This window comes from Schistocerca americana, chromosome 11 (genome assembly GCF_021461395.2).
Source record: "Schistocerca americana isolate TAMUIC-IGC-003095 chromosome 11, iqSchAmer2.1, whole genome shotgun sequence".
Lineage (NCBI taxonomy): Eukaryota > Metazoa > Arthropoda > Insecta > Orthoptera > Acrididae > Schistocerca > Schistocerca americana.
In genome coordinates this window covers 100,595,273-100,618,642 of record NC_060129.1, presented here as the reverse complement: position 1 = coordinate 100,618,642, position 23,370 = coordinate 100,595,273, and the positions used below count along the sequence as shown (strand labels likewise).

General features: G+C 41.7%; 1 protein-coding gene across 3 annotated transcripts in view; it reads right to left on the bottom strand.

Annotated features, from left to right (window-relative positions):
• The window catches only part of LOC124553873 (ankyrin-3-like), a 107,799-nt gene that overhangs the window by 70,772 nt on the left and 13,657 nt on the right, over positions 1 to 23,370 (bottom strand). For 2 of the 3 annotated variants that reach the window (XM_047127874.1, XM_047127876.1), the window contains exons 2-4: positions 22,845 to 23,033; positions 20,030 to 20,199; positions 19,865 to 19,912 (exon numbers count right to left, since the gene is read on the bottom strand). In XM_047127874.1, coding sequence (XP_046983830.1) covers positions 19,865 to 19,912; positions 20,030 to 20,120 — 139 coding nt within the window. In that variant the 5' untranslated portion in view covers positions 20,121 to 20,199; positions 22,845 to 23,033. The remainder of the gene's footprint in view (positions 1 to 19,864; positions 19,913 to 20,029; positions 20,200 to 22,844; positions 23,034 to 23,370) is intronic. The other variant, XM_047127875.1, reaches the window with a different exon arrangement.

The window sequence follows — 23,370 nt, the reverse complement described above, 5'->3', positions numbered from 1 at the left end:
TTTTAGTGGGTAATTCAACCTTTTTCTCATGGTCACCTCCGCATTGGCAGTCCCCTCATCAAGATTCGAATAGAGGGACTAGTGTGGAATCTGTAACGGAACTGAAATGATGGTGGGCTGACAGTAATTTGGAGCCCGCGCGTTGGAAACGGGCGCGCTGGTGTGAGACTGCCAGGGAGTGCACCCTGATGCCATCTATTGGCGAAACTGGGAATTAGCGCTGTCTCAGACAATGCGCTAAGCTATCGGAGTCAAATGTATTCTTTTTCTTGGTAATTATAAGCTATTACTGTATGATTTAATGTTATAAAGCGCTAGTAGTAAATTATTATGACTGGTATGAACTCCAGGGTAATAAATATAAATATTCTTAAATACTAAATGATTTCGGTGAAAAGGTGGTAGGGGAACGCCCCCACTCTTGGTGATACGAGCGTAGCTAGAGGTAGCTGGAGACACAGGGACTGAACAATGGAATGGCCTGGGGAGTGTTGACGTGAGCGGACGTGCATAACTGTGCTCACGCAAAAGTGACTGTGCAACAGCGAAAAGGCGAATATCGTCGCCGTTTGGTGGAGTGGAACGCGACGAATGGTTGTCGAAGCCGTCTCTATGCCACTGGGGCTGATTGTAAGAGTTCCTGCGCCCAGATTTCATGGCGGACGTGCAGTAGCTTATACGAGTGCTACAGCTCGTAGTTCCAGCCGCCATTAAGGGCCTGAGGCGTGAAGAGCTGCGTTAGCCACCTGCATCTCACCACCAGCACCGACACGTCTACCCAAGGCAAGACTGCTTGAAATTGTTAAGTCGAACTTTGTATACATGTAAAAGGTGAATACCAGTTTTCTTTTGTGCAAGTGCAGAGGACAGAATATAGTAAGGAGTAAAATTACGACGCAAGTTGTTCATTGTAAAGTGTAGTAACCTGAAACATAGTGTAGTGAAATCAGACTGAGGCCACCATCGCCTCTTTCATTTACAATTCCTTTGGTTGTAGAATACTTTAGCGTTTAAGAATGTAGAAAAGAGCAATGGTCACACCAGAATGAGTCGCCTATTTAGAGTTACTTAAATTTTTCTGAGTAACCTTTCAAGTAAAGTCACTTAACTAATTCTATAGCAATTGTCCAAAGAGTAATATCCCAAAATCATTAAATAAGTTGAAGGGTAGAAGTTTGTTAACCTAAGTTGCTTAAATTGTCTTGGTGGTAATTACCAAGCTAACTCACAGAAATTGAGAGAGTATTTGCTTTGTAGAATCACCTAGAATGATCAGAAATAGTAATATTCAGAATTAAGTTTAAAATTCAACTCAAGCCGTTTCACTTTGAAACGAGCCAAAAAATTGATTTATTCTTTTGCTCCTTCAGAGCTGGCGACCGTAGTTATAAGTATTTTCAGGAGGATTCGACGGTAAGTCTGCTGCTCTCGTCGTGCTGATAGGATTATCTACTGCTGCTAGCAGTGGTGATTGGATACATAAGCTCACTACCAAGTTAAGTGGGTCAGGTAGGCAGTGTTACCGTGTGAACTGTAGGGCACTGTAGGCCGTGGATCGAACCCGTTCAATCATCACAGCTCTTTGAGAAATAGTCCGGTTAGGAGTGTACTAATCCAATAGGTAAATACTGGTGAGTAACGGTCAAAAATGTATACGCAAGTGAATTTAGCAAGGTCCATGTAGCACCTAGTTAATGTGGTGTAATGGCGAGGGTAGGAGTGGAGTAAAAGTGAGCTGAGATTGTGGCAGCTGTGCTGTCTTCAAAGATTAATAACGCCAGAATTCACTACTAACTCTTACCATTAGGGCTGAGCTATTTACGGTTAAAATACGTAGCAGTAAGCGCAAAGGCGTGACAGCTACAAGTCCGTATTGGCTTTATACATACGGAAGTAGGAAGCGGGTCATTCTGTCAGTGAAGGGGTTAAAACAACGGAGTCACTTGAGAACATACCCCATTTACTGATGGAAAGATTCGGCGGTTCGGTCGCATGTGGCGACCGTGACAGGACTTACCAAGTTTGTAGAATAATGGCTGCAATAAAAGTGTTTTATATAAACTTGTAGTTTCAAGAAAATTTTAAATTTTAAATTCTGTTGTAGACAAATATACCACAATTGGTAAGTTCAAGACGACAACCTGCAAAGCAGCAAAAGAAAGTCCAATAGTAGGAGTTAAACAAGTAATACTTGGTTTAATCAACATTTCAATTAGGCACGAAATACAGCAGCGTAAGATGGAGTCGAATAGTAACAAGCAAGACGAAAACATTACAAGGTCAGACCCAGAATTAGGGACCATAGATACTGTTGTAGGGTTGGAAAATCCTATAGATGATTCCACACCCACAAAACAGGAGCAACGGGAAGTGAAACCAAAGGTAGTGAAAAGTGAACCCAATGTATCTATGGATGCAAGTCACAAGGGAGAGGATATGGAATTAACAAGTTTGTTAAATAGTATGATGGCGCAAATTCGAGAAGGGAATGCTAGTTTGAAAGCAGAAATGGCTAGTCATATATCCCAACTGGATGAAAACCTATCTGGTAAAATAAAAGCCAATTTAGATATTTTGAATACGCAAAGCCAACGTATCACTGAGGTAAACAAATCAGTAAATAGCATTAGGGCTGAAATAACAAATGTTCAGAGAAAAGTCACAGAAATAGAGAAAAGATTTGATATCGAAATTCAGAAAATAGAGAAATCAGTGGAACCTTTGGTTAGTGAAAAATTAGAACCGATAATTGAAAGTAAATTACAGGTGATAGTACCAGTTGTAAAGAAAGAGATTGTTAAAGAAACGGCAGCTGATATTGAAACACTGCGCAATACCATGTTGAGTTTTGATGCCTGTGTGCAGGAGCAGGAAAATACACTGCGTAATGAGATAAAATTGTTAAGTCAGCAAGTTCAGAATCAGACGTTTCTTAACTGTAGTGGTATCCCATTGGTAATGCAAAAATCGGAAATACTGAGTAGGGAGGAAAAATACGATCCTCAAAAGAAACAAGGTGGATGGCATCCAATGGATTTTATAAAAAATTGTGAACGTGTCTTACCAACAGACATGTCAGAAAAAGAAAAAATTAATTTAGTAATAGACGCTTTAGCAGGTCATGCTAAACGTTGGGGATTGAATTTGGATATCGACAATTTGAAGTTTACAGACTTCAAAGAAAAGTTCTTTGAGCAATTCTGGGGCACACAACAGAGGGATAGGTTGTGGAGAGAATTCGTTGTCGCCAGAATGCCAGAACATGGGCGTGGGCTCATGAAAGAATACTGTGAAGGATGGTTCAAGCGTTTGGAGTATCTTAAAGATCGTAGATCAGAATCGGAGATAGTGTGGGAGTTGTGGAAAAAGCTACCTGACGATTCAAAGCGTTATGTAGGAGGCACTCATCGAACATTCGATAAATTTTTAGAAAAACTCGAGAAGGAAGATAGGTGGCGTGAAACTAGAGAGTTTCGAGGTTTCAGAAATCAGAATGGAATAGTAAAAGGTGGTAGGAATGAACCGCAAATTAACATGATGGGAGGAAGAGGTCGAGGAGGTAACTCTCAGCGAGGGAGAGGACACTATCAGGGAAACGGGATGCATTATCAAAATCAGGAAAACTAAATACCGCGCAGGTCAAGGGCCTAACGCGCGCGGAAAGAAAGAAATGGCCCAAATATAGGGAAGATCGGAGTAGTCAGTACTATAGTAGGATAGTGCGTCGTTCGCCTGAAGAGCAGTTACATAAACGAAACTTTGCGAAGTATAATGCAGGGATACAAACAGAGGAGAGAGAGCAGGGAGGAATTATTAAGGGAAATGAAGTAGGAAAAGAATATCGGTCGGATGTGAAGGCTCACGTGAATGAAATAAGTACAATTCGAGGTCAGAGTGACGAATTGATGAAGGAAGAGTCAGAGGAGGCGTTGTTTGTCGGTAGGGATGGCAACTGTGCAGAGAGGCAGGGGCAAGGTAGGAGTGATGTGACTTATGGTAAAAGGTTCGTACGAATAGTCGACGAATCGCATCGAGAAGTAATTAAAGAGGAAAGGGTGAATAAGAAAAAGGGGCATAGTGCAGAGACGCATGCCGATTCAGAAATTACCTCGTATGCAGAATATGTACATCAGCTCAAAAGCCAGCCAGCACAATTTGAATGATCTTCCACTCAAGTGATTAATTTGGACCCGAATATGACAGTGTTAGAGAGCCATACCGATTATGATGTGTACCTAGTGACAGCAAGAATACATGACTGTGATGAAGATTCTTTTAAAGAAATTAGAGAAAGTGTATCTAACCAAGAGAAAGAGTGTTGTGATCCCTGTAGTACTGAAGCAAATGAGTTGAGTGAGACTGGAATTCCATTAGTAGGGGAAAATAATGAAAGTAAGAGTGGCGAATGCACTATCCAACAAAGTGAAATTAGAGAAATGGATTATAATTTGCGAGAATTATTTGAATCCGAAGAAGGTAATATTTCTAAGGAGGAGGAATTATCGTCAGAATCATCAGAAAGCATCCAGGGAGAAAAATAAGTAGAGGAAGTTTCCGATTCTGCAACCGAGAGTTCAGGCATGACAGATTCGAATGAGAACGAGATGGCATTAAAGAGCCTAGACGAAGGACTATTGGAAAAAGTGGTGAAAGAATTTAGGATGAAAAGGAGAAAGAAACCTCCAGATGGAATGGTCAGTATAAAAACCGGAAAAATAATATGGCAAGACTTGGCGGTGGAAAAGGATTTATTATGGGAAGATAAAGAAAGTATGAAAGAGGACAATAGGATGCAAACAATCCTGCCCATTAATGTATGTGGGTACGATTTATATGTATTGTTGGATACGGGTGCTCAAATAAGTGCTATTTTGCAGGCATTTTTTGAGATGATCAAAGAGCAACAAGGAGTAGTCATGATGCCAGTAACAGGTGTTAAAGTGATAGGGGCGACAGGGAAATGTAGTAAACCTGTTAAACATCAAGTGATGATGGAATTTAAGATAAAAAACAAGCTATTTTCGAATGCATTTTTAGTAGTTCCAGAGCTCAGTGCCGAGATCATTTTAGGCATTGACTGGTTAATAAAACAGAAAGTAATTATAGATTGTGACAAAGGGATAATTGTTTGTAAAGTTGATAGTGCGGTATTAGAAATACCATTTGAATCATCTAGAGTAATGGAAGAGAACCAGCTGAGATGGGTAGAATTTAGAGATGATCATGATTCAGGAATAGGTCAAAAATTCGATTGGTGTCTGGTGAGGCAGATAGTTGAAGATGGAAATAAGGAGACACTCCTTCGAAATGTAGTGGATAAAACGGAAGGACTATCTGATGCCCAAAGGGAGGATCTATGGCAAATTCTGAAAGAAAATCAGGAAGTATTTTCGGACAAACCGGGACGAGTGATAAATTATGAGTACTGCATGGAGGTAGAGGAGCATGAACCTTTCTTTAAACCACCATATAATGTACCCGTGTCTAAGAAAGAAGCAGTTCAAAAGGAAATAGATAAAATGGTTTCATGTGGGGTCATTGAACGGAGTTCTAGCCCATATAATAACCCACTGGTGATAGTAGGTAAGAAGGATGGAAGTGTACGAATAGTGATAGATGCTCGTACTCTGAATAAAGTAGTGAAGAGGGAGTTGGATCGTCCAGAGAACATAGATAATTTATTGCAGAAGTTTAATGGTGTAAAGTACATGACTAGTTTAGACCTAACTGCAGGATACTGGCAAATCCCATTAAGTGAGGAGTCTAGGAAGTACATGGCATTTTTATTCAATGGCAAATGCTACCATTTCACAGTGGTACCATTTGGCCTAAATACTTCCGTTTCAGTGTTCATTCGGGCTTTAGACAAAATTTTAGGGAGTGAACTTAGTTCGCTAATCACGCTTCATGTAGATGATCTGTTAATTGCTACAAGGACATGGGAAGGGCACATGGAGTTATGCGACAGGGTGTTAAAAGCTATAATTAAAGGAGGAATGACACTGAACCTGAAAAAATGCGAGTTTGTGAAGAAAGAAATAAAGTTCTTAGGTCACATAGTAACACCAGAGGGAATTGAAAAGGATCCCGATAAAGTCAAAGCAATAAGAAATTTTCCGGCTTCCAAGAATAAAAAACAACTAAAGTCGTTTATAGGACTTTGTTCCTTTTATCGTAAGTATGTGGATGATCAGGTGTTCGATAGCCCACATCTGAACAACCTACTTAAGAAGAACAGTGTGTATATGTGGACTGAGGAATGTGAAACAGCATTCAACCAGCTAAAAGACAATTTGGCTAAAAACATAAAGTTATGGCACCCTGACCTGTGTGAACCATTCCACATGGCAACAGATAGTTCAGATTATGGATTGGGAGTATCCATATTTCAGGAGGTAATGATAGATGGGGAAAAAACTCATAGACAAATAGCATTTGCGAGTAGAACCATGTCTAAGTACGAAAGAAACTATACGGTTTCAGAGAAGGAGGCTTTAGCTATAGTATGGGGTTTTAGGAAATTTCAACTTTTCTTATGGGGGCATAAGACTGTGGTCCATACAGACCACAAAGCTTTAATATTTTTGAAGGACTGCAGATTGTTACATAACAGGTTGACCAGATGGGCGCTGTTTTTACAACAATTTGATATAGAGATCAAGTATGTTAAAGGGAAAGAACATGCAGTACCGGATGCTTTGTCGAGATTACCGGAAGGATGTGAGATACTAGAAAGTGTAAAGAATATGGAAGATGTTTTTGAGGTGAATTACTTCAAAAAAGCGGAAGAAAGAGAAAAAATTAGGGAAATATGTCGGAATATGCGAAGATATCAAAGTGATGATGATGCACTCAAGTCGGTAAAGGTCAAGTTTGACAATCCGGACGCAACTAACATAAGGGCTTCATATAAAATACATAAAGGTGTACTGTATCTTCAAAGATTAAATAATCCAGGGAAGTGGAGAGTATGTTGGCCAGAACAACACACTGAAGTGCTGATAGATTATGTTCTCTTGGCATATGGCCATTGTGGTGCACGGAAGTGTACCGATAAGTTAGATGAATGCATTACCTTTAACAACATGACACGAAGGGTAGCACAGAGGATAAGATCTTGTGATCTATGCCAAAAGGCGAAAGTAACAAATGCAAGTAATCAAGGGCCCATGCAATCAATAAAACCTGATGAAGTAGGGTTTTGTATACATATTTGTAGCAGTTGAACTTTTCTCAAAGTATATAAAGCTATATCCCTTGAGAAAAGCTACTGCCAGAGCTGTGTATGATAAAATGGTGTGTGATTATTTTGTGAAAGTAGGGAAGCCAAAGAGAATACTATCAGATAATGGTGTTCAGTTTTGCTCAAAAATGTGGAAGGATGGGATAACTGAGAAACAGGTAGAAGTGGTACATATCTCAGCTTATCACCCATCAAGCAATCCAGCAGAAAGATATATGCGTGAGATAGGTCGGTTATTTAGGACATACTGCCATAGTAACCACAAGAAGTGGGGCATGTATGTGAGTGAATTCGAAGAAATCATGAATTCATTAACAATCGAGAGCACTGGATTTACTCCAGAAGAAATCCTGAAAAAGACGAGAAGTAAAAGTCTAGTAGAAAACCTTCTAGAATTTCCAGATAGAGTTGAATTAGATTATGATAGTAAAAAGAACTTAGTAAAAGACAAGATGAGAAAACAAGCAGATGCGAGAATTCGTCGTCATGACGAAAAAGTAAGGAATCCTAAATTCAAAATAGGTGATCTCGTTCTTGTAAAAACACATGAAAAGTCAAGTGAAATTAATAACGAGATCAGCAAATTTAAATATATATATAATGGACAATTTAAAATAGTGTCCATACCCAATGTGAATGCTTATTATTTAGAGTACCCATTAACAGGCAAACGCCTGGGAGTAAGAAACACAGTGGATCTCAAAAGGTATGAGCCCCGAACTCTACCAGATTGAAAATAAATATATAAATAAATATTAAAGTAAACCAATATGTAAATAGTTTTGTTTCTTTTGTTCTATGTGAAAGGTAAATGTTCACTAAAATATGTTGCAGTATTCTAATGAAACTTCTAGTTTAAGTAGAGAATAAACAGACTGGGAAAGACTGAGCTACTAAGAAAGCCTTAATAGATGTGTAAATAAGTGTTGTGGAAGAGGTAGAAAAGCGAGGAGGTAAAGCAAAAAGGACGGGCTATAAAGTAATAGGCGCATAACGTGTGTTTTACTTGCCTGAGATAAAAGAAGTGTATTTAAAATTTTTGTAAAAAAGATGTTTAAAGTGTACTGTGTTTAGATGTAAGAAAATTGTAAAGAATATATGTAAATCATTTATGTAATGTTTAGCAGGAGAGACAGAAGGAATTGGTATTTAATTTTAAATAAGTAATATAAGTACCGAGGTGTATCAGTAAGAAAGGGAAAACCCTTGGTAAAAAGCTTAACGAAAATTTCAGATTCATTATAGGAGAGCCTTCTTATTGAATTATCACTGTTAGATACTTCAATAAGAAGTGGGGCATGTGTTACGGAATTGGAATGATGGTGGGCTGACAGTAATATGGAGCCCGCGCGACGGAAACGGGCGCGCTGGTGTGAGACTGCCAGGGAGTGCACCCTGATGCCATCTATTGGCGAAACTGGGAATTAGCGCTGTCTCAGACAATGCGCTAAGCTATCGGAGTCAAATGTATTCTTTTTCTTGGTAATTATAAGCTATTACTGTATGATTTAATGTTATAAAGCGCTAGTAGTAAATTATTATGACTGGTATGAACTCCAGGGTAATAAATATAAATATTCTTAAATACTAAATGATTTCGGTGAAAAGGTGGTAGGGGAACGCCCCCACTCTTGGTGATACGAGCGTAGCTAGAGGTAGCTGGAGACACAGGGACTGAACAATGGAATGGCCTGGGGAGTGTTGACGTGAGCGGACGTGCATAACTGTGCTCACGCAAAAGTGACTGTGCAACAGCGAAAAGGCGAATATCGTCGCCGTTTGGTGGAGTGGAACGCGACGAATGGTTGTCGAAGCCGTCTCTATGCCACTGGGGCTGATTGTAAGAGTTCCTGCGCCCAGATTTCATGGCGGACGTGCAGTAGCTTATACGAGTGCTACAGCTCGTAGTTCCAGCCGCCATTAAGGGCCTGAGGCGTGAAGAGCTGCGTTAGTCACCTGCATCTCACCACCAGCACCGACACGTCTACCCAAGGCAAGACTGCTTGAAATTGTTAAGTCGAACTTTGTATACATGTAAAAGGAGAATACCAGTTTTCTTTTGTGCAAGTGCAGAGGACAGAATATAGTAAGGAGTAAAATTACGACGCATGTTGTTCATTGTAAAGTGTAGTAACCTGAAACATAGTGTAGTGAAATCAGACTGAGGCCACCATCGCCTCTTTCATTTACAATTCCTTTGGTTGTAGAATACTTTAGCGTTTAAGAATGTAGAAAAGAGCAATGGTCACACCAGAATGAGTCGCCTATTTAGAGTTACTTAAATTTTTCTGAGTAACCTTTCAAGTAAAGTCACTTAACTAATTCTATAGCAATTGTCCAAAGAGTAATATCCCAAAATCATTAAATAAGTTGAAGGGTAGAAGTTTGTTAACCTAAGTTGCTTAAATTGTCTTGGTGGTAATTACCAAGCTAACTCACAGAAATTGAGAGAGTATTTGCTTTGTAGAATCACCTAGAATGATCAGAAATAGTAATATTCAGAATTAAGTTTAAAATTCAACTCAGGCCGTTTCACTTTGAAACGAGCCAAAAAATTGATTTATTCTTTTGCTCCTTCAGAGCTGGCGACCGTAGTTATAAGTATTTTCAGGAGGATTCGACGGTAAGTCTGCTGCTCTCGTCGTGCTGATAGGATTATCTACTGCTGCTAGCAGTGGTGACTGGATACATAAGCTCACTACCAAGTTAAGTGGGTCAGGTAGGCAGTGTTACCGTGTGAACTGTAGGGCACTGTAGGCCGTGGATCGAACCCGTTCAATCATCACAGCTCTTTGAGAAATAGTCCGGTTAGGAGTGTACTAATCCAATAGGTAAATACTGGCGAGTAACGGTCAAAAATGTATACGCAAGTGAATTTAGCAAGGTCCATGTAGCACCTAGTTAATGTGGTGTAATGGCGAGGGTAGGAGTGGAGTAAAAGTGAGCTGAGCTTGTGGCAGCTGTGCTGTCTTCAAAGATTAATAACGCCAGAATTCACTACTAACTCTTACCATTAGGGCTGAGCTATTTACGGTTAAAATACGTAGCAGTAAGCGCAAAGGCGTGACAGCTACAAGTCCGTATTGGCTTTATACATACGGAAGTAGGAAGCGGGTCATTCTGTCAGTGAAGGGGTTAAAACAACGGAGTCACTTGAGAACATACACCATTTACTGATGGAAAGATTGGGCGGTTCGGTCGCAAATCTTTTGCCACAGGAGAGATCATCATGACGCTTTTACAGTTACAGTCCACATGTCATGTGGATACAAATTACGTGTCTTTAATGTGGTGGTTTCCGCTGTCTTTTGCGTTGTCATACCGTTGATAATTGCTGATTCCTCCGCCTTTTAGGAGCAGTTTCCCACCCCAAGACCAGAGGGCGCTCTGCACCTGTTTTATGCGCCCCTCCACCTACTTTGGCAGTGCTGGTGGCAGGCAGGGTGACTTCTCATCCCAGAAGTCTTCAGCCTCAAGTTCTGATGAGTTCATTCATAATTTAAGCAGTGGCGACGCTCAAACCCTGGTTCCAGGACATTTTAACTACTAGTCAAAGTGGCAACCCTACCTTTTTTCCAGTGGAACATATGTAGCCTCTAAAGGTAGGGGTTGGGGCAAACTGGTCAGGGGTTGCAACACATGGACTGGAGGCTGTGTCCTGTTCCGTCATCCAGGTATCACGGAGGAGCGGAGAACGAGGAATATGAGTATGAGACACGCCAAGCAGACACGTTGTCACAGGACCAAGGGCAGCAGGAAACAAAGAACGCGAGGGGGAGGGAGCATCAGTCCTTCACACTCGTTGGGATGATCTATGTGTACTAGCTCGGATGAAAACATTACAATGGTCGTAGAATAACCGGTACTATGAGTGGAAAGCAAATGGGTGAACTTCTCATTGCACTAACACGCCAACTCCGAGATGCGTTAAGTAAAACACTACAAACAATAATTAGAAGAGAGTCTTCTGTATTTGGGATTGTGGGCAACTGCACATGGAAATTCCAAAAACCGAGGACCTTTTTCTTGCCATCAGCAAACAAGTAGTAAACTGCAGGTCCACAAATCCACGTCACGGAATTTGTCTTCGTTTGTGGAAAGTATCAAAAGTCCTGAGAGAGGAGGGCTTTTAGGGGTGTATGATCAGGAGTCATACGGGCAACAGGGGACAACACCTCTCGCACCAAGAACAAGAAACCTATCACTGATATGGACACCAGGTGGTGCTCGTCCACGTCAAAAAAAAAAAAAACAGGCGATAAAAAAGGGGGTGTCTGCAAGGTGAATCGTCTGAAGGCCTCATTGGCACACTTGTGCATAAGGTTCCAGGAAGATTTCACATCAGTGGCTAGATGGTGAGCGCATACCGATCGGCATACGGCACGCCAGTCGACGAGGGGATGCTTCACCTCAGCCCTATCCGGCGTCCTGTTCTGCTGGAGACGTATGAAGGCATAGCATGCCTCTCATACAGTGTGTGTAATGGTGATGTTTGGTTTGTGGGGCGCTCAACTGCACAAAGATCAGCGCCCATACAAAGTCCCAATTTTTACACAGTGCAAGTTTTACACAATCGAATCTAGCCACTGTCACGAATGGTGATGATGATAAAGAAATGATGAGGACAACACAAACACTCAGTCCTCAGGCAGAGAAAATCCACAACCTGGCCGGGAATCAAACATGAGACCCCATGATCCAGAGGCAACAATGCTAACCACTAGACCATGAGCTGCGGACTGATCCAGTGTGTGTGTGTGTGTGTGTGTGTGTGTGTGTGTGTGTGTGTGTGTGTATACACAGTCTGTAACACTGAAGTCACGCCATTGAACAGTCACCACAATCTTGAAGGCAGCAAGAGCAGATAAATACGAGAACTGTCGGGTAATCCTTTTAACATTTCACGCATCCGAGCTTCTGACAAGGATAGCATACATAAAAATGGAAAAGGATATTGAGGCTGTGCAAGATGGCGATCAGTTGGGCCAACATGGCAGGTGTAATATCGCAGATGGAATTGGAAGCCAGAGTTATGAAAAAGTCAGGGTACTTTCATAGGATTCTACAACCTAGAAAAAGCTTTCGGCATTGTGAAGTGTTGCTAAATATTACAAATACTAGTAAAACTATGTCTGAGATATAGTGAAAGATGTATAACATATAGTATTTACAAGAACCAAGCAGTTGCTGTACGAACAGAAGACAATGGGAAAAGGACGGAGAGTGTACAGCTAGGATGCAGTATGTCTTCGCTACTGTTTAATCTGTACATCGGTGAAGCAATTACGGCAATAAAATAAGGGTCGATGGGCAGGATTAAAATTCATGGTATCAAAGATTAAGTTCGCTGATGACGTTGTTATCAGAGAAAATGAGGAAGAATTGCAGGGTTTGTTGAATATATGAAGTGTACACAATACGTGCTGAGCTTGAACAAAATAAGGACGTACTGAGGCGTAGCACCTTTGCATCGCACCTACAGCAGTCAGACGAGAGCAGACAGGTTCATACAAATGGCGAGTCACAGTTCTACCATGACACGATAAAGCAAATCTGTTTCTTCCAAGTAGAAACGGCTGTGGACGAATGGTGTCAGCATGAAACAGGTTATGAAATCTGAAGCAGTATAAACAGCGTATTTTGGAAATGAAACTTTATCATCTGCGAATGTTGTATCTTTCATTAAGTACTGCTGATCTAATGTGTTTAGCTATGCGTCTGAACGAGGGTGTGAATGCGAAGTAATTTAATAAATGAATGACTTTTAATCTATTGACTAAGTAGAAGCTAGCGTGTGAATTGTAACTGTATAGACAGAATGAATGATACTCCCAGGGGAATTCGTAAAGTGTAATTCGCCAGCATGCGAGGCCAGAAACTTCCGTCATAAGAAGGCACCCTCACTCTGCTGCCGGCCTTGTTAAATAGGGCGGAGAAACAGACAGAGGATCGAGGCACTCTCTTGTCCTTGCCGTGGGAAACTACCCCTAAGGGCGGAAGAATCCGCAATGATCAACGGCATGAAGTTGCAGGAAGGAATGGAAGCCACAGCATTAAAGACACTTATCATGTGTCCACAGGACAAGTGGCCTGCAATTGAAAAAGTGTCACGATGGTCTCTCCATTGACAAAATATTCCGCAATAGTTCCCCTCTCGGATCTCCGGGAGGGGACTGCCAAGTGGGAGGTGACCACGACATAAAGACTAAACTACCAACTAAATGATAGTGATCTACGAATCGGGGCATGAAATGTCAAAAGCTTGACGTGGCAGGGAGGCTAGAAAATCTGAAAATGGAAATATCACGGCTCAATCTGGATGTAGTAGGGATCAGTGAATGGAAATGGAAAGAAGACAAGGATTTCTGATGAGATGGGCATAGGATAATATCAGCAATAGCAGAAGATGATATAACGGGAGTAGAAAGCGTTATGAGTAGGAATGTAGAGCAGAGAGTGTGTTACTGTGGACATTTCAGTGATGGAGTTCCTCTCATAAGAACCGACAGCAGACCAGCACTTACGACGATAGTTCAGGTATAGACGCCGATGTCACAAGCTGAAGATCAATAAGTATATGAGGATATTGAAAAGGTATACAGCACATACAGGGAGATGAATATCTAATAGTCAGAGGGGAATTGGAATACAGTTGTAGGAGAAGGAACACAAGGAAAGGTTTCGGGGAAATACGGGCTTGGGACAAGGAATTTGAGAGGAGAAAAACTAATTGAGTTCTGTAACAAATTTCAGCTTGTAATAACGAATACTCTGTTCAAGAATCGCAAGAGAAGGAGATTTACTTAGAAAACGTCGGGTAATACGGGAAGATTTCAGTTAGATTACATCATGGTCAAACAGAGACTTCGAAATCAGATACTGGAGTACGCAGGAGCAGATATCAGAATGTAGTAGTGATGAAGAGCAAGCTGAAGCTTAAGAGCTTAGTCACGAAGAATCAATACTGAAAGAAGTGGGATACAGAAGCAGGAAGGAATGAAGAGACACTCGTAAAGATCTCTAAGGCTATAGATACAGCAATAAGAAATAACTAAGTAAACAGTAAAGTTGAAGAGCAATGGCCACCTCTAAAAAGTGCAATCACAGAAGCTGGAAAGAACAACATAGTCACAAAGAACATGACTGTAAACAAACCCTGGATAACAGAAGAAATACTTTAGCTAATCGATGAAAGAAGGCAGTACAAAAATATTCAGGTCTACAGAAATGCAAGTCGCTGAGGAATGAAATAAATGGGAAGTTCAGAGAAGGTAAGATGAAACGCTTGCATGAAAAATGTGAAGAAATCGAAAAAGAAATGTTTGTCGGAAGGAAAGTCAAAACAACATTCGGTGAAATTAAAAGTAAGGATGGTAACATTAAGAGTGCAACGGGAATTCCACTGTTAAATGCAGAGGAGAGAGCTGATAGGGGGAAATGGTCCATCGAAGGCCTCTGTGAGGGGAAAGATTTTCCTGTTGTGATAGAAGAAGCAGGAATCGATTTAGAAGAGATAGAGGATCCAGTATTAGAATCCAAATTTAGAAGAGCTTTGGAGGACTTAAAATCAAATAAGGGAGAGGGGATAGATAACATTCCATCAGAATTTCTAAAATCACTCGGGGAAGTGGCAACAAAACGGCTATTCACGTTGGTGTGTAGAATGTATGAATTGGGTGACAGACCATGTGCCTTCCGGAAAAATATCGACGTTATTCAGAAGACTGCAATAGCTGACAAGTACGAGAATTATCGCACAATCAGCTTAACAGCTCATACCTAACTGACGTAGTATTTGCAGTAGATCCTGATGCAGTTAGGAATTCCTGTGTGATGGTCTGATTAGACATCTGCCTACTACACATTACGACCCTCTTCAACTGTCGGCGGTCTCTGTCAGTCAACAGACGACGTCGGCCTGTACGCTTTTGTGCTGTACGTGTCCCTTCACGTTTCCACTTCACTAGGACATCGGAAACAGTGGACCTAGGGCTGTTTAGGTGTGTGGAAATCTCGCGTACAGACAGACGTATGACACAAGTAACACTCGATCGCCTTGACGACGTTCGAAGTCCGCGAGTTCCGCGGAGCGCCCCATTCTGCTCTCTCGCGGTGTCTAACGACTACTGGGGTCGCTGATATGGAGTTCATGGCAATAGGTGGCAGCAGAATGCACCAAATATGAAAAACGTCGGTTTTTGGTGGTATCCGGATCCTTTTGATCACGTAGTGTATTTGTCCCCAAGAACTATCTCAGATTCCAGTAATACCATTCTGTCGGTCCCAATCTTTTGTCAGTAAACGCCCAGCACTGTACCATTAGTGTATCATGAGCTAGTGACCTAGAAACCCCTCTCACTGAATGAGAGTGTCTGTGCCGTCAGATTAGGTTCTTGCATATTTGTGGGTTGCGTTGTGTGTCACCTTTTGTTTTAGATTTATGACAACAACCTGCTGACAGGTGCTGAGTGTAAATTAAACTAATGCTTACAGAGACACCAATAGGGAAACGAAAATTGATCAGTTACGGTCCCCAGTAACTTTCTTTCCTGTTTCCTAACTTCTTTGCCATTAGCGTCCTTTCGGTAGACACATGTAAGATCAAACTACTTTCAGTTTCTCTGTAGCGATAAAAACGTAGACGAAACCAAAGTTAGGTATAGTAATGAACTGTTACAGGAGGTAAAAAGCACGAATATCATATAACTCAGATTACAAAGGAACTTGATGACTTGTGTTTCTATCGTTATTGAATAGACATTCATAAAGCTGTCTCTTTTGCTTCTGCAGTTGCCGTATGTGTTATGTAAGTAATTTTAATCAAACTCTTCTCTTTCTCGAGTAATCTTGGTTCTCGAGGAAAATATAGCCAAAGACCTCATGCTGCAAGTAGTTTATTGTAAAGTTGGGCATACTTACCGCTGATTCACAGTTCATAGCATTTCTCAAGAGGATTAGGCAAACGAACACTACTGAGTCACAACGATGCTAACTGCTTTGGTTACACAGTGACTCAAGGCAGTTACTGCACCACGCAGTCGCTCAACGGCACTGAGCAAAAATGGTTCAAATGGCTCTGAGCACTATGGGACTTAACATCTATGGTCATCAGTCCCCTAGAACTTAGAACTACTTAAACCTAACTAACCTAAGGACATCACACAACACCCAGTCATCACCAGGCAGACAAAGTCCCTGACCCCGCCAGGAATCGAACCCGGGAACCCGGGCGCGGGAAGCGAGAACGCTACCGCACGACCACGAGCTGCGGACAGGAATTGAGCACCAAATTACTTTCTTAAGACAAGTCCATTATTCTCGCTCCTCTTTAAATTATTTTTATCTTCCCTTGACTTACTACTACTATTCAACGTTTCTGTTAGGTAGAATTTGGTCTGGACCGTGCCGATGATTATTGCAGCTATACATTTATTATTATTCCAATTTTCCTATTTTGCTTCAGTAATCAGCACCCTCAGTCCATTCCAGACAATATGTTCCAATGTAATTACCTACAACAGTTCAGGACATGTTGACGTAGTGTACAGTTAGAGAAGGTCCCTATTTTCCTCTGGGAGCTGGGGGAAAGTTCGTAAGTCTTCTGTATGAATAGCTGGCGTGAACAAGTCAACGCCAGAAGGCAGCCTTCCTTCAGTACTTAAAACCGAGTGCCCTGATTGGCCCTGCGGAGCCCCCTGCAGAACTTTGCACAACTGTGTGGGACTCCTCGCCGCTCAGAGGGAGCCCAGGGGCGACAGCTGTTCGCTCTGTCCGGCCAACCTCGTTGGCTGAGCGCGCCTCGCTTTCTGAACAGGCGCCCGGGGCTGGTGAGGTGTCGGCCCTCCACAGAGAAATGACTCTGGACACTGCGTGCGGGACGGGTCTGCGAAATTTCTGGCCGGACACACTCAGACACAGACAGCCGGATGGTACACTCATTTCCATTGGAGTGTGGTCTTAGACACGAAGTCAGGTTAAGATTTTATAAGTTAGGTCATATTTGCACAGGGTAGGATGAGGACTCTAAGGTGTACGGAGAGTGATTAATTTTACTTGTTTTCTCTTTTGCACGTGAAGTTTGTTTTTTGTGGAGGTTAGAATTATGTATTCGCTTTGTTGCGTAATCTTGTAATTAGTGGCGTGGACGCTATGAAACTGGTTACTAATTACGCGCCATTTATCTTTCTAGTGCAGCTGGCCAGCCGTAGTTCCTGTTTCGTTTGTGCGAAATTCAGGGCTGAAGGTTTTTTTTCCCTTGCGTGGTTTCGGATGTCACGCAGTCACTGGCCATTCCAACGCTGACTGTAATTGGCGTTACTGGAAGGACCTCAGGCCCACATGTCTATCCAATCCCACTAGGCACATACCATATCTATAATTGTTCATTTCTGTGGCCATAATGTCCATAGTTGCATTATAACTCATCAGAGTATTTTTATTGTGTTGTTGCAACTGAACACATTGATTTGTACTTACGGTGATTTTCGGTTGATTTCTCTCTTACATCGGGAAATGCCGTATGCTAACACATTGTTGGTTTTATGCGTTAGATATTGATAATTTTGGTCTTATTTTTAGATGTTTTACAGCACTATACATTTCTTATGGTTTTCGCTACCCATTTATATGCACGCATCTTTGTAATGGCAACGACAGAACAAAAATACCCTCAACAAATCAATAATTCCTGGCATTTACTGGCGATTGAGAACAGGCGTTGTTAATTTCCGTGTCTCTGTGATCTCCATATGAGTGGATAATCGTAGGTTTACTCTAATGTAGAGGCTATCTGTCCACAGCTCCAGTGCTAAATTCACGTGGTCCATCCCTGCTTTGGTGTATGTAAGGAAATAAAGTGGAATACACCCGTTCCTAACATAACTTTTTGTATAGAAATAGTCGATGCCAAGTAACTTGTATAGTTGAACAGTATCTCAGCTGTTTAATTAAATGAATTTCATATGATGTCAGGCTAAAATGCATGGAAGTGAAACATGGACGAGAAGAGAATAGAAGCTTTCGAAATGTGGTGCTACAGAAGCATGCTAAAGATTAGATGGGTAGATCACATAACTAATGAGGAGGTACTGAATAGGATTGGGGAGAAGAGGAGTTTGTGGCACAACTTGACTAGAAGAAGGGATCGGTTGGTAGGGCATGTTCTGAGGCATCAAGGGATCACCAATTTAGTATTGGAGGGCAGTGTGGAGGGTAAAAATCGTAGAGGGAGACCAAGAGATGAATACACTAAGCAGATTCAGAAGGATGTAGGCTGCAGTACGTACTGGGAGATGAAGAAGCTTGCACAGGATAGAGTGGCATGGAGAGCTGCATCAAACCAGTCTCAGGACTGAAGACCTCCACAACAACAACATGTCTTTGTGTATGGCGAATCCGTTACAAAGCTTTCTAATAGATATATAGTTTGATAATCGCAGTCGCCTTGCCGTTTAAAATTGTCTACTCCCCTTTGGCTTAGAGAGTGTTTGATTATCCTGGAAGCTATCAAAGATTATGCCAAGTGAATCTGAGTAAATAATACGTCGCTACAAGGTCGGCCGTATCTTCGCGTATCTCTTGCGTTTGCTTGGTAGTTTTTGTTCCTTTTGGTTCGATCACTTAGTTGGTTTGTTGCTTCAATAAATCGCGATCCCGTATGCCACTTGTCTATGGTAATGGAACACCCGTTCCCAACACAACCTTTTTTTATAGAAATAGTCGATACCAAGTAAATTGTATAGGTGAACAGTATCTCAGCTATTTAACTAAATGAATTTCATATGATGTCAGGCAAGAATGCATAAAAAGATATTAACTTGTTACACTCTGCATGTACGGTTAAAATTATCCTTTCTCTTAGAAACATTTGAAATTACTAAATATGTGGCATACCTAAAATTCATATTATTAATTGCACAATCTAACGCTAATTATTAAATTTATTTCTGGATTCATTTATAAAATAATGTTATAACTTACTAATGATTATTCCTTTCACAAGAAAGTATGTAGACGCTTTTGCTTTGTAAACTCTTTGGAATATTATGAGTACCGCGGAATTTCAGGAGTAGTGGGTATGTGTGTGATGGAGGCACACGTATTTCTTTTATGGTCGGCACTAACAACGTAATTTGGATTATTAAGTGGAAATTGTGAAGACAGTGTAATATTGAAAAATGCGACAAAGAATAAAATTCAAGTTATCTTCATCTTTTATTTAGTCATCACGAACCAACAAAGCAAGAGCAAAATTTCGGCCTCAAGAATGTACCCTAGACGCAGAAACTGGAGTCAACAACAAGAGAAAATGAAGATAAGTAAAAAGTTTTTATTTTGCATATCTTACGTCTTTCGAAGTTTTGAAACTAATGAGAACACTAAGAAAAATTAATATAGATATGTGGGAGAGTAAGATTACAACATGCAGTGAACAATTTATCCACCCACGAGGCGAGAGAGGACCAATGGAACCCCACTCGGTGTAGTAAACTACAACCCCATTTCCTGCTGCGGCTCCGTAAGGGTTTGTATATGAAAAAACAGAGCGGAGTTCGTCGTGAAATTAATATGTCCCCCTTTTGACGTATCTACGAATAATGGGAACGTAGCTCCGGTACTTACGTGGATCGTCAGTTCTTAAACGATCGACTGTGGCCTCTGGAACGTATTCTGAAAAATAAATTGATAAAATTTCAGTGGAAAAATAGAACATGTATTTAATCAGCTAATATAAAATTATTGGTCATTGCTATACCGAGACTTCCGTCAACTGCAATAAAACGTTACCTGTTGTGTTGGACTCTGGGTCACTGAAGTCGGTAGCTCTGACTACCGCCATTAAAATGTAGATTAGCCAAATACTGGTTCTGTAGATCATAATGCCGGAATAAAGTTGCTATGTCAAATAAAAAACTCCCTCAAAATATCTTCATAAGATTTTCAGACTGCTGAAGAACCTGTAATTTTATGAATAAATGAGTTAATTTTCTTTCTATATGGTATAATACACTTTAACTTGTGTAAATTAATGTTTCACTCCGACTAGGAACCTTATCACTCTACAAGACTCATATAACTTCGTCCTGTATATATAAGAGATGGGGTGGGGGGGTGTCTTGAGTATAGCAGCAGCTTTTGCCAGCTAAACGAGCCTTGGGCCGATAAGGACATGCCAGCACGCACTTCCCGAGCATGGTGCTGGGTGAAACTAAGTACTTGGGGAACTTCATAGCGGCAACTGAGTGCTGACTCGAATTATTATTTCACCGTACATAGTTTATGTCTCGAGAGGCCACAAAATGATCGTCATGGATGTAAGATTATTTTAAACTATTGTACGCTATGTAATCAAAAGTAATCCGACACCTGCCTGAAAATGACTAACAAGTTCGCGGCGCCCTTCGCCGGTAATGCTGGTAATCAATATGGTGTTGGCCGACCATTAGCCTTGGTGGCAGCTTCCACTCTAGTAGGCATACGTTCAATCAGGTGCTGGAAGGTCTCTTGGGGAATGGCAGCCCATTCTTCACGGAGTGCTGCACTGAGGAGAGGTGAGGCCTGGCACGCCGTTGGCGTTGCAAAACATCCCAAAAAGAATCCATAGGATTCATGTCAGGGCTCTGTGCAGGCCAGTCCATTACAGGGATGTTATTGTTGTGTAACCAATTAGCCCTAGGCCGTCCATTGCGAATAGGAGCTCGATCATGTTGAAAAATTCAATCATTATGCCCAAATTGCCCTTCAACAGTGGGATGCACGAAGGTACTTAAAACATCAATGTAGGCCTGTGCTGTAATAGTTCCACGCAAAACAAGATGGGGTGCAAGCCTCCTCCATGAAAGACAAGACCACATAATAACATCACCGCCTTAGAATTTTACTCTTGGCACTACACACGCTGGTAGATGACGTTCATTGGGCATTCGCCATACCCACACTCTGCCATCAGATCGCCACATTGTCTACCTTGATTCGGCATTCCACACAACGTTTTTCCATTGTTCAAGCGTCCAGTGTTTACGCTCCTTACACCGAGCGAGGCATTGTTTGGCATTTACCGGCGTGATGTATGGCTTATGAGCAGCCGCTCGACACGAAATACAAGTTTTCTCACCTTCCGCCTGTGATAGTACTTACAGTGGACCCCGATGCAAAAAAAAAAAAAAAAAAAAAAAAAAAAAAAAAAAAAAAAAAAAAAAAAAAAAAAAAAGGTTCAAATGGCTCTGAGCACTATGGGACTTAACTGCTGAGGTCATCAGTAGTGTGGGACGTCACAGATGGTATTTCAGCGCCAAAATCTGTGTGCATACTGTACGCTCTTTGTGCCACTGGCCTGTTTCCGTTTTTAGGAGTTTCGTCGTTCCGGTTTCGGCAACAGCCGTTCTCGGTAAATTTTTGCAGTGATGTCACGAAAGGTAATTCTGAAATTAGCATCTAGGCCGATAGGTAAACGCGAGAGTCAACACGAACATTCTCTGGGTGCAGAAAGTGTGGCTTGGTGTAATGGAACTGAGCTCAGGCTCACGCTTTAACTTTGTGCACGACTTGTATTCTGAAGGCAGTTTCTCTCATGGACTTTAAAGCACTGCAGCTCTCTGATTATGAGACTCAAGACAGCATCGTTTGCTGTATCTGATGGTCATGGTGGTGATCGGGGCGCGACAGTGGTTGGTGCCAGTATGTTCCAAAAAGCGGCGAGAGAAACTGCGATCCTTCAGGAGGTCGTATCTCGGAGTTCTGTTAATCACAATCGATCCAGTGTTTTAGGTAGCCCTAGGCCTATCTACCGTTTGCATATCTGTCGGAAGAACGCGCATACTGTAGCTATCTTACAGTACAAAAAAAAAAAAAAAATGAAAGCTCCGTCCGAAGAGGCCATGAAGGCCCAACAGTACCGATCGGCAGCCATGTCACCCTCAGACCACAGGCATCACTGGATGCGGATATGGAAGAGCACGTAGTCAGCACACCGCTCTCCCGGCCGCATGTCAGTTTACGAGACCGGTTCCGCTACTTGTCGATCAAGTGGCTTCTCAGTTTCCCTCAGCGCTTGGTAGACCGGATGGTCACCCGTCCAATTGCTAACCCTGTCCGACAGCGCTTAACTTCGATGATCTGACGGGAACCGGTGTTACGACCACGGCAAGGCCGTACGCATCTTACACTACAGGGTCCAAATTTAAACATTACGCACTTCCTCCAGTCCAGGCAAACTGAGCAAATGGGTTGGTTATTTTTGCGCCGGTCGTGCACTAGGATGTACCTTAGGTAGCTTTTAAAAAGACGATTTTTTCAAGTGCAGTTCCTGAGCAAACTCTGCCAAGCTATGATTTTTTGAGCACGGTAAGTATCAATTGGGGGATTGCCACTTCTATCAAGTTAACAAATTCAATAAAATATTTCTAGTAACATTTTTACTTTTTTAACACATCATAAGCTGGGCATTTTCGATGAACAGTGGTTATCAAGCAAAGCACCCAAAAAATGTAAAACAAGAGACTGTGTTTAAACCTTATATTAAGAGTACTTATTTATGGCTTATATGCATTAAATTATATAAATGAGGGGAAGTACATACATAACCTTTCCAGATTGTACTGACCTGCAGAATTCTCTTTTGTATAAGCAGGACACCGTATTACAGACCAGCAGGAGAAAGCGCCTGTCAGAGCAGAAAAAAGGCGAATATGTTCCCCTTTAAAAGACTTTGACGCGGAGTGGGGAGCCAGCTGCATGAACCTGTGTTCCTCACCAAACGCTTTGGCATGAGAACATGCTCGGGGTTTTTGCGCTGAAACAGAGTAGCAGAGAGATATTGCGCACGTAAGGGAGAGGAGGCAGTGCCAGTGAGGGACATAGAGGAAGAATATAATGATGGTGGAAGACAGAACATGGCAGGGAAAGAGAAAGACAGATTTATGAAGGCGATAACAGTGGGGAAGAATGAGATATTGATGGTCAGTGAGAGACTGCGGCAATAAGACAGATGGAGAGATGGATGGAGAAAGAAACAGTGGAAGCAAAACAGAGAGGAGACAGTGGAAATGAGAAATACAGACGAGTGGAGACCATACACAGCGTTGGAAAGGGGCAGGGTGGGAGGGGGAGGGTTATGTATAGGGAAGGGT